The sequence below is a fragment of the Phocoena sinus genome, chromosome 20 (genome assembly GCF_008692025.1).
Source record: "Phocoena sinus isolate mPhoSin1 chromosome 20, mPhoSin1.pri, whole genome shotgun sequence".
Lineage (NCBI taxonomy): Eukaryota > Metazoa > Chordata > Mammalia > Artiodactyla > Phocoenidae > Phocoena > Phocoena sinus.
This window is the reverse complement of record NC_045782.1, coordinates 55950706-55962683: the sequence shown is the minus strand read 5'-3', so window position 1 is coordinate 55962683 and position 11978 is coordinate 55950706. Positions and strand designations below refer to the sequence as shown.

The window sequence follows — 11978 nt, the reverse complement described above, 5'->3', positions numbered from 1 at the left end:
CTGGGGGGGTGGGGGGTGGGGGGGGGCGGGCGGATTCAGAGGGTGGGAGGGGGGTGAAGGGAGAAGAAGACGCGCCCCGGCTGAAAGGCTGAAATGCAAGCCTCCCCGGCTGCCACCGCTTCTCCCGGACCCTGGCACCTCGCGAGCCTCTGGGGGCGCACGCCCCGCCCCGCAGCCACAGACGACAGAAGAGGGCAAGTGTAGGGCTGGCGAAGGGGTTGGAAGCTTTGCCCAAGGGCCAGGCTGCCACGAGGCAGCCGCAAGAGCCCGGCCGCGGAGCTTCCCACCTGCTGCCGGCCGGGCCGGGGCGCAGCTTCCCCCTCCCTTGCGCGGCCGGACCGGCGGCTGGGGCGCGGTGGAGGGGGGCGGGGGCCGGACGGGAAGGAAGCTGCGGCAGGTTCTCCCCGGCGGCAGCCCCGCGGCCGCGGGCGCAGCATCCTCCCTCCCCGCGCGGTCCCCGGGGCCAGGCGCGCTGCGATTGGCCGGCGCGGCCGGGGGCGGGGCCAGGCGGGCCGGTGGCTCGCGACGCCTCAAAAGAGCCCAGGAAAGCTCAGAGCGCCCTGGAGCCCCGGCCAGCGCGCAGCCCGCCCGGCGCCGGCAAGCTGGGTCTTGGGAATGCTGGTTCGCCCTGGCTCGCTCGCTTGTACAAACTCCTGGATCTTACATGCCTCTGTAACCCCCCACTTCCACGCCATGTCCCCATGCTCCTGCGCCGGCAACAGGTAAGGGCTGCTGTGTGTTTTCTTCCCTCCTTTCCTCTCGTTGCCTGTGCGTCCCGGGGAGTGGACTCGGGCTGCCGTCTCCGACCCTCCCCTGCCCCGCCGCCCCAGAGGTGCCCAGCTGTCACTCTGCCTTAGCGCTCACCCACGCTCCGGAGTCCCAGACCATGCCTATAGAGTTTGTGCGCGCACCAGAACACCCCCAGAGCTAAAAATACTGAGACATGCTTGGAACAGTTGAGCAATAGAAACAGATTTCTCTGCAGCATCTGTTTGTGCTCATAACTTCCAATGCACCAGCTGTAGCGAGATACTGAGTTTGGAGACAAGGGCGAGGGAGCCTCTGTTCGCTCTCGCTCTAAGGGGAAAAAAGGGGGGGAGCGGGTGCGTCTAGAGTACTGGTCTCAGACTTTGGCAAACCTGGGGACGCAGCGCTAGATCTGGATCCTTGGTGTCTTCCCCCCCACCCCCGCCCCTTTGTCATTGCTTCAAGTGTAGCTTCGAGTACCAAACCCAGCGAGCGTCTCAAAGTTGCTTTGCTGGGGAAGAGAGCGGGAGCTCGCGTTGGATTTCAGCCGGAAGACAGCAAAACTTTCACATCCTATGTCACTCTCCCCTGAGCAACTTGTTATTCTTTGTAATAATAATATTAACACCGAAATTGGAAGACAGTGTGGTTTCAGGGAAGCATAGTGGTCAAACGACTTGATTCTGCAAAAGATTGCATCATAACATAGAGTCATCATGACAGTTGGAAAAAAAATCGAGATAGGAAACGGGTAGTTTATCGTCTGTGTCTGGGTAATCCTATCAGTAGGATGGTAACTGGAATACCTGTGAAACCTGGGGATTTTCATAAACTCAGAATTTACCTTTTAGGAAACAAGGCATTATTTGAAAACGTGTTTTGGGTATGCGAGGAGTGCATATTGCTTTGTACCACTTGTTTTCTTTTCGCGTTAATAATCGGTAGGCTGTCAGATTTCCTCTCGCTAACCGCTGTTGTGTGTCTGCTGTATGTTACCTGTACACTTGCTAGCTTTTTCCTGCTCGCTTCCAACCCTGCGCCAAGTGTTTTGTTTATATTTGCCATTATCCGGAAAAATCCCCGGCTCAGGAGTAAGAGATGTTACTTTAAGGATGGTGGGAGGGGTGAGAGTTGGGGTCAAGGTCATGTCACTTTACTTTCAGCCCCTCCCCCTCCCCATTTGCTGGCACTTCCTTTTGTATTATTGCTCTCCATAGGGATATTTGTTCCGAGCTCTTGTGAATGTGGCGTTAAAACCACACACACACGCACACACACACACACACACACTCGCTATTTCTACTTCCTTCAGACTTTCTGGTTGTAGAATCCTGGTTAAGCTGTAGAGTCCTTGTATGACTTTTGCGTAGCATGGGAGACTGACCATGTCTTTACCTGAGCAGCCGGACTGTTTCAAGCTTTTTCTTTTTAGTGTATATTTTTTTGTTGGCCAAAGAGGTATATTTTTCAGCATGTGCACATGTTGAGTGAGGCTACCTGCATTGTTGGGTGTAAAAGTTATAGGGCTCACGTAGACGAGTGGGGTATCCCGCCTCCCTTACCGCCCCTCCCCCTCCCTTCTGTTGACTGAGCCTCTGAGAGGTTGCTTTGCTAGGCCTAGAGCTCTAATAGCAACAGTGTGCCCAGAGCACACTCAGGCCGGTCTGTATGGCGTCAGCAGGGGAATAGCTTCTCTAGACACATCAGCCGACCTCTCTTTCATCCCAGGGCACTTTCTTTCACCATCCTTATTTCCTACCCTTCCTTAGAAACTTTCTTATTTGCTCCACGCCCACGAACCCTATGAGGGGACACCACTTATTCTCATTTATTCTTCATGGTTTACATGTTTCTCTTCTTTTATACTCCGTACTGGGAATATTTCCTTTTATGGTAAAAATGCTTTGGATGCATTCATTTTACACCGTGTTGTCTCCTCGACCGTGTATGTGGATCCACAGCTCTCTTTCCTTTAACATCTACCTTGAGAGTGAAGCCCTGAACTATTTTTTGCCATTGCTCAGGCTTCATTTTGGCTCGGCCTATAAATAGTCTTAACATGAAGAGCACCACATGTAGCCTCTCAGTTTCCCAGGAATACTTTCTACCTCATTGGTTATAGCCTGGGTAAAAATGATGATCTGTGTCTGTTACATTTACATCGGGCCCCTAAATACTTTAGCTGAAAACGGGGGAATTGACACATTGTTCATCAACCGAGTATCAATTCTCCCGAGTTGTGCCCCATCGAGGACTCCAATCACGTGACGTTTTCATCTATTCTTAATTAAGAACGTATCAAGAACAGAGCCCTAAAATGAAGTTACACGAAAGCCCTATTCCTAATTAAAGTACTTTCCCCAGATGCTCATGAATCGGTGATTTTCAGTGTGAGAAGCGCGGGCGAGGAAGTTTTCTGGTTGCTTGCGGCCGCTCAGGCATGCGGGCAGGTTAATAGGAAAGACATTCTTCAGAGCGGAGTATTAAGACAATTACCCTCTCACACGTTGGCAGGTGCGAGAGGGTAATCAGCAGCTCACCAGAGTCTGAATGCACATCATGTGTGTGCGCACATATACACACGTAAATCTGTTTCGGAGCATACCTGCTGGAAGTGACAAAAGTTTCCATTTTTGCCAAAAAAAATCCTTTTTTCCCCCTCTCCAGGCAGAAATGGTAGAATTTCTAAATGATGCTCCACATATGGAAACAAATCCTGTCATTAGCAATGGAAATAAGACAATAATAGTTGCTCGATACAGGCTCTTTTCAAGATTCTAAATGTGGAAAGCTATTCGTAGGAAGCTGGTAGTGTGTGTTTTGTGGAATTCAAGCTAATGTCCTGGGGTCAAGATTTTTGGAAAGTCGTAATTCAGTCTTTAGATTTCATATGGTTGTTATGCTTTAATCTGGAAAGAGTGCAGAAATAAGTCAGAAGAAATTTGAGACTGTCTACTCATGGGCCCTGATGGTAACTCAGATGGAAGGATTGTTTTGAATCATGAAAAGGGAATTTCTTGGTGTCAGCTTATAAGATTCTGAAGTCACACAGAGCTCAGGGATACAAGCACTATTTAAATGAGGCCTCACTCGCCCCCCCTTCTTGGAAAATGCACCTGCATTCAGTGTCATGTCGTGATCTCTGTTTTTGTGTAGAAATGCTTGGCAACTTCATACGGGCCGAGTGAGCTGAAATCACTGTTTAAAAAAATTCTTTCCGTGTCCAGGATCTAGAACCCTGAGGAATAGGAGTCTTGTTTCTTTTGTCCAAGTACAAACTTCATGGGGAAGCAGACAAAACATTGAAGCAGGTGGAAGGCTGGGAAGGCACAGCAACTTCTTTTTATAAAGTAATTCAAAGGCACTTTCAAATCAGGCACACTTAGGTGTCAAAAGCTGCCAAAGTGTAACACACATTGCAATTTTCACAGATGACTAATCTCAGGAAAAATATGTTGGGGCGCATTCTTGCATAATAACTTGGATAAAAAGGGAGAAGTGAAAAGACTGTAACAAGACATTTTCAAAGACAATGCACCTTGCCTCTCTTTAAGGGGGTGCCCGAAACAGATCAATGATTTGCTCTCTTTGTTTGCAGTTGGCTTGGCTGAACAGTGGTTCTGTTAAGTGCTTAATCTGAATGTGGCTTGGGGGGAGAAAGAAAAAGTGGAGTCTTCGTCATCAGGGCTTCGACAGATTTCTGATCCTGTCCATCTGTTGTTCATTGACCCCTTTAATACAGGAGAGAGATTTGGTGGTTTGAAAGTCGAGCATCACTTTTATTCTCAGATCTGTGCTATATTCATTTTTTTAATTTGTATTTGGTCAACAAGACACCTAGACTTTCTCCTAGGCTTTTGTGAGTCCAGGAAAAACGAGTTTCTTGGAGCAAAATTGGAAAGTCAAAGTCAATGGGTGGGTTTTACCTGGGCCGGGGTGGGGAGAGATGGAGCAGGAGGAGAAAGCTGAAAACTACTATTTGTTCTCATTAAGTAAAGGTGAGTGCGTTCTCCATAGGAACAGAGAGCAAGCAGCGGCACTGGAAGTGAAAAGTCAGCTGAGGGACCCTTATGATTTACTACTGCAAAGTCGTCTCTGTTTGGGAAAACATAGACTTGGACTTCCACGAAATGAGTTCCAGCCTTATGTCAATCCGCTAAAGACCTGGTCCTTGGGCACAAAGGTGCTTACTTCCTAGCCTGTCATCACACATGACAATCCCATCTCCAGAGACTTTCAGGACTCTCATTGCTAGGCAACAGGATCTCTCTGTATCCTCCAGAGTAAACCTGTGTCTTCAAGTCAGAATCACTTGCGCTAACAGAGATGTTATCAGGCGTTTCTGCCTAGTGGCCGCTTTCAGTGTGTGAAGTGACGGAATAAGCCCAAACAGTCTCCAGAAACTGGGATCCCTTTCAGATGATTAGAAGGGCTGTCTGCTCAGTTTTATCCTTTAAACAAAATAGTCGGTGCTTTTGGATTTCAACTTGTCATCAAGGGCTCTCATATTCTCTCAACATGCACCTGCTGTTCAATTAATATTAACGTTCTGCGTTCATGCGAAATGCTCTCCCGACATGTCCGCGTTCTTAAAGCTTCATGGCAAACCTTGGAGTTAGAAAGTCTTTCTTCTGCCTAATCACCTGGGACCCCCAGCAAGTAGCGAAGGCAAAGGAAGAGAATAAGAGGAGAGAGGTAGCTCTGTAAAGTAGAATATTCCAGATCACTGGCAAAAAATAGGGGAAGGGAGACCTGAGATTTCAGCTGAAAGACTGTCACGAACAACTATCTCTTCTGTGTTTAATGACTTCATGCTTCTAAATAATATAAGAAAACATTTTCTTTTCTGTCTATTTCTCTGGGGCTACAAGGAAACGAAAAACCCAGTAATTCAACGTAGAGGACATTTATCTATATCTGACCCTGTGTCTGGCTAGGAAATGTTGCCTTAGGGAGTAGACTTCATTTTTCCATGACTTCTTTTGTAACGAACGATCTCTCTCTCTCTCTCTCTCTCTTTTTTTTTGGTAGGACCTGTTCTCTGGATGTCAGCTGAGTTACTAGGGTGACTCTGCACGCCAGGAGAGAGACCTTGGTAGAAAGAACCTTAAGGCTCTTGGAGACCCCCATCTCTCCTTCTTTTCTGTGTGTGTGGGTCTTCACTGAACATTCAAACCTGTTTCTCCAAAGGGTTTTGCAAAAACTCAGACTGTTTTCCAAAGCAGAAGCGCTGGCGTCCACAGCAGAAGTGATGGGCAGCGTCCGCACCAACCGCTACAGCATCGTCTCTTCGGAGGAGGACGGCATGAAGCTGGCCACCCTGGCGGTGGCCAATGGCTTTGGGAACGGAAAGAGTAAAGTCCACACTCGACAGCAGTGCCGGAGCCGCTTTGTGAAGAAGGACGGCCACTGCAACGTGCAGTTCATCAACGTGGGCGAGAAGGGCCAACGGTACCTGGCGGACATCTTCACCACGTGTGTGGACATCCGCTGGCGGTGGATGTTGGTTATCTTCTGCCTGGCTTTCGTTCTCTCCTGGCTGTTTTTCGGCTGCGTGTTTTGGTTGATAGCGCTGCTCCACGGGGACCTGGACGCATCCAAGGAGAGCAAAGCATGCGTGTCCGAGGTCAACAGCTTCACGGCCGCTTTCCTCTTCTCCATCGAGACGCAGACCACCATAGGCTACGGCTTCCGCTGCGTCACAGACGAGTGCCCCGTGGCTGTTTTCATGGTGGTCTTCCAGTCCATCGTGGGCTGCATCATCGACGCCTTTATCATTGGCGCGGTCATGGCCAAGATGGCCAAGCCCAAGAAGAGAAACGAAACCCTGGTCTTCAGCCACAATGCCGTGATCGCCATGAGGGATGGCAAGCTCTGTCTGATGTGGCGGGTGGGCAACCTTCGGAAAAGCCACCTGGTGGAAGCTCACGTGCGAGCACAGCTCCTCAAATCCAGGATTACTTCCGAAGGGGAGTACATCCCCCTGGATCAAATAGACATCAACGTCGGCTTTGACAGCGGCATTGACCGCATATTTCTGGTGTCCCCCATCACCATCGTCCACGAGATAGACGAGGACAGCCCTTTATACGATTTGAGCAAACAGGACATCGACAACGCGGACTTTGAGATCGTGGTGATACTCGAAGGCATGGTGGAAGCCACGGCCATGACCACGCAGTGCCGGAGCTCGTACCTGGCCAACGAAATCCTCTGGGGCCACCGCTACGAGCCCGTCCTCTTCGAGGAGAAACATTACTACAAAGTAGACTATTCGAGGTTCCACAAGACTTACGAAGTACCCAACACTCCCCTTTGTAGCGCCAGGGACTTAGCCGAGAAGAAATACATCCTCTCCAGCGCTAATTCCTTTTGCTATGAAAATGAGGTTGCCCTCACAAGCAAAGAGGAAGAAGACAGTGAAAACGGGGGTCCCAGAGAGCACGAGTACGGACACACCCCCTGACATAGACCTTCACAACCAGGCAAGTGTACCCCTAGAGCCCAGGCCCTTACGGCGAGAGTCGGAGATATGACTAATTCCTCCTCGGGAATAGTTACTTTGAAACGCAGTCTGTTGGTCAAAGGCCCAAAGCAGTTACGCAGACGACGGTACTGGTGAAGAGGTGGTTTGAGACAAGTGACCACGAGGGACTGAGGCTAGCACGATGCTTTCAAAGAAAGACTGTAGGCTCAGAGATGAACCTAAAGCACTAAACATGCCTGCCCCCCCGTGACCCGATGGCACATAACACGTTGTAGAATAAGTTATGGGATGTTTATGTCTTGTCTTGTGTTTTCATACCAAACTTGAACTTGCAGGCAAGCCTTGGTTGGTTGGGTATTTGACGTCTCCAGAATGCTTCTCTTTAGGGAACAAGAATGTTTTTAAATGGCATCACATTTTTAAATGTTTTCAAGGCAAGACTCTGCCTTAACTTTTGAAAAGCTGCTAACTACACGAACACACGTTGTACTGTTGCAGTGTAGTTTTTCTTGTGTGTAATTTAAAAAGTCAGTGTTGAACTTTCTTGAGAGCTCATGGTATGCGCTTCAAAGTGGCAGGTATTTGGCTGTTAGTTGCCAAAACGGGAGCCTGATTTTTTGAGGCCAGTAATTTGTTTGCTAGAATTGATTTCTCTCTCTCTCTGTCTCTCTCTGTCTCTCTCTGTCAATCTCTTTCCGGTTACATAAGGGCATTATGTAACACTAGCCAAATGGTAGCCTCTGGGTTGTTGTTATTGGGTTTTTTTTTTCTCCATGATGTTAATGGGTGATCTCAAATTTTAAGTTAGACTACCTGAAATAAATACCAAAGAGAATGCACATTTTTGCACAGTGGAGCTTATACTAAAAAGGAAAGAAAGCCCCACGGCTGCCTTGAAATCAAGAGACAATAACTTTGAACCTCAGCAAGACCATGAACTGCCCTCTCCTTTTGCACCTTATTCAGAAAACAGAACATCACACACACAGTCGAGTAAGTGCCGTGCTTTACGTCTCTGTTCCTTCATGTAACTTTCACGTTATAGGAGGAAGAAGACAGGGGAAGAAAAGTTCACACGCACGCGATATAAACATCTTTTCTTTCCTTCGAGGTGGTGCTAGCCAGGTGAACGCATACGACGTTGAGAGACGGTGATGTGCCCTTAGATTTTTTTCTGGGTTTTTCCATTTTTTGCACATTCCAAAATTTATTCCAGAAGACAAGACCTAGGTTGAAATGAGTTGGCATCCTTGACGCTGAGCCATCCAGCTTGAAAGATCAATAGGTTTTATACCCCTGTGGCTGAATTCCTTGCCCTGACACAATGTATTCATTGCCCTGGTACATCTCCAGCTTAACTGCATCTTCCAAAAGATGCCACGCCTGGCCTCTAGGCTGGCTCTTACGATCAGGCTGTCTGGACTGAGTCCTACAGCATACGAGGGGGCTGTGAATGCCGAAGTGGGAAGGTGGGAAGATGCCGAAGAGCCATTTTGACATAGCTCATCAGCTCAAGTATTCAGGAGGGAGGGGAACATTCCTTTTTTTTTTTTTTTTTTTTTTTTTCCTAATGGTACAGAGTAGGAATGAAAATGTCTCAGTAATTTAGGGTCAACAAGAGCCATAAAAATTCTAAGAGACTCACAAGTAAAGGAGATAATGATCTAAAAGGGTCCTTTCCCCTTGATGGATGCGCGCTCATGACTGAATCCGAGCTGACCCCTTTTGCCCGTGGAGCCCTAGAGCAGGCTACTTAGGGCGCATTGTTTTCCAGAAGCCTCTCCCGCCTGGCTGCCTGACTTGCTAGAAACATTTTGTTTTGTCTTGTTTTCCGCTCTAGCTCAACGTAATGGAACTCTCTTTTGGTTTAAAGTTCCTTATTTGTGAATTCTGGGGTTGCTGACTTTTCTTTTTAATTGGCGTCTCAAAATCAACTCTCTTACGGTATTATATCCCTGTATGCCATTAAAAAACAGCTTGTTCTAGAATCCTGTATTTTGTAAACTGTTGTCTGTGATGGTCTCTGGTTCTTGAACAGCCATATCTGAATGCGGTGCCTGCAATAATCGGACAGTCTCTGCTGTTCTCAGCCTTCAGAGTTGATGGGTTTGAACACTGTGGAGTTATTTTCACTGAAACCAAGTTAGAGATATCAAGCAAGTGGATGTTATTTTAAGTCCAAACTTAAAGGCAGATTAGGGAAGTTGTTTAGAGAGTTGGAGGGATTGCGTGGATACAGAATTTACATTCTTCTGTAAATGGCAAATGTTCGGCCATTGACAGAGGATGCTGACGGTTTCAGCTGCTGCTACTTCGATATTTTTGCAAAGGAAAATAATCAAACCAAAGAGTATTCAGTGGTCTGTAAATTAAATGATGATTCAGTGGAGAATGGGGGTGACCACAGAAAAGGCGCCTTCCCATCACACAGCTCTGCCACTTAAAAAGACTTGAGATATTTGAAAGGGGGTGGGTAGGGGGCAAGAATGAGGGAGGGAACTCTTGCAACTCCTTTCTGAAAAAGAGAAAAAAAAATCTAAAATTTCTGGTGCACAGGTTTGTTTTTTTTTTTCAAGAAAATTTTGCAGAAGCTATGTTTTTAAATTGTACATTTTATAAAGTTTATCAGATATTTTCATATTTAAAGCCACATGTAAATAGAAATGTAAAGGGAAAAAAGTTGCCATAGAAAGCATGATTTCACTGCAGCCATTTCTGAGAGCTAGTACCTATATGCTACCGGTTAGCATGGTTTTAGCAAATATTTACCAGCCTTATAAGGTTCGTATTGCTATGTTCTTCTGTTATTTATTTCAGCATGGACTGTTGATTTGAAAGCTTTTTCTAGTTATTAGTATTTTCACAGTGACAAGCTTTAAATGGCAATTTTTTTTTTTTTTTTTTGTCAAGAGCCAAGACACAGGTAATGCACAACGGTTTTTGTTTTTGCTGCATTTTACCTTCAAAACATTTGTCATTGACTGGGTTTCCTTAATTAGTGCACACATGTCATTAGAATGCAGGTTGAAGAGACTCACTGTGAATATCTGGGGTCTGTTCCGGGATCTGTGTTGGCTTCTCCGTGACAAGCAAACCCCCACTGAATTTGCTTAGGAATTATTCCCTTTTAAAGAATTTTTGCCCATATCTAGATGGGCATTATATTTTTGGGAGGGGGACTAGATTCCTGGTTATCCTATTTTTAAAGAAAAGGTAGACAAAGTAAATTCTATTTTGATTATTGAGAAAGGAATAGTTTTCTATCCCTCTAAGAGTATACTTGAATCAGACATTTTAAGGATGTCACCCATAACTCTGAAACCATTTACAAATTCCTGGCGAAAGTTTGTTTTATCTTTTTTTTTTTTCAATTCTATCAATGCGTTATTTCTTCCCTTCACTTCCTTTCTTCCCTGTCAACTCCCACCTCAAACCTTGATGTTTATTCTATGAGTTCTGTCCCCTAAATCACGTCACTCTTACAAAAAACGAATGTCGGTTCATATTGGATGATAAGCCACTCAGTAAAGGTAAAAAGCTTGTTCTGAGAAACAGAGTGAGTGTTTTTTCACTCTGTGTCCAATAATGTTAAGGTGAAAAAAAAAAAGAAGAAGAAAACAGTGTTGCATAGTCACTCACTCCCAACTAGAATCCCTTTTCTACTTAGGTTGGGTTTCAGCTCTGGGGCTGCGGTGAATTGAACAATCCCGGCCTTTGACAATCGTGAGAGTTATTATTTTCCCGTTTGCTGTCTTTTTGTATCTAAAGTCTTCCTAATGTACTGCACAAACCATGGATTGTACATATTTTTATATATTGTCTTATTTTATTATTTCTAAATAAAAAATTAAAAATTGAAAACAAATCAGTGCAAGAATCTTTGGGCTCCCTGTATGGTTACCGTAGCATCCCTGAGATAGAAAGCAAAGGTTCCCAAACAAGAGGGCATAAACCCTGATAGTTTGGATAAATAGAACCAATCACCGAAACAGGTGTGGGGGGCAGATTACTTTAATCCAAGTAAGAGGAAGTCAAGCTTGTATTTTGTTTCTGGACAGAATGGCTAGATAGAAAAGACCGAGAAACAAGCAAACAAAACTAACAAAACGTGTAAGGTTTAGATTTTGAGTCTCTGTGCTGACAACAGGAGTTACTCTTTATTGAGCCTAACTGGGTAGGGTTCTGGCTTTCTATTATTTCATTCCCCCGAAACCAAATCAGGTTATTATATTCTCGTGTAATAGATCAGAGTTGGCAAATATGTTCCCTAAAAGGCCAGATAGTAAATATTTCTGGCTTTGTGGAACAGTCTTTGTCAGAACTATGCAGCTCTGCCCTGGTACTACAAAATCAACCACGGAGAATACAACAGCAAATGGTGCGGCTGTCTGTCAATAAAACTTTACTTATACAAACGGCTGGAGGGCCAGATTTGGCACATGGTCTGTAATTTATTGACCTCTGTTATACAGGAAGAAACTGAGGCTGGATTTGAAAGCTAATAAATCATCGAGCGGGTATTCAAATTCAGGTTTTATGTGCTTCTAAATTTAGTTTAATCCACTAAGCTATAGAGCGTTTCAGGGTACCAAGGTACCAAGGATCTGTGGTCTCAGAGAAAATGTCAGCTCCTCTGGCAAATTTCAAATAGCTTAACTGTTTTCCACCATTGGAAACACTGAGGAAAATCCCCATCCTGAAATATGGGTTGCTCCTTATTATTTTTCCTTTAACAAATATTTTT

At 45.8% G+C, this 11978-nt stretch overlaps 1 protein-coding gene across 1 annotated transcript; it reads left to right on the top strand.

The window, feature by feature from the left end:
• Positions 1-537: 537 nt before the first annotated feature.
• KCNJ2 (potassium inwardly rectifying channel subfamily J member 2) lies at positions 538-10711 on the top strand. The gene is made up of 2 exons (XM_032616398.1): positions 538-722; positions 5779-10711. The coding sequence occupies exon 2, from the start codon at positions 5999-6001 to the stop codon at positions 7211-7213; it is 1215 nt and encodes a 404-aa protein (XP_032472289.1). The 5' UTR covers positions 538-722; positions 5779-5998; the 3' UTR covers positions 7214-10711.
• Positions 10712-11978: the final 1267 nt, after the last annotated feature.

Coding starts and splice junctions, on each gene's coding strand:
- KCNJ2 (XM_032616398.1), top strand. CDS start 5,999: ATGGGCAGCGTCCGCACCAACCGCTACAGCATCGTCTCTTCGGAGGAG.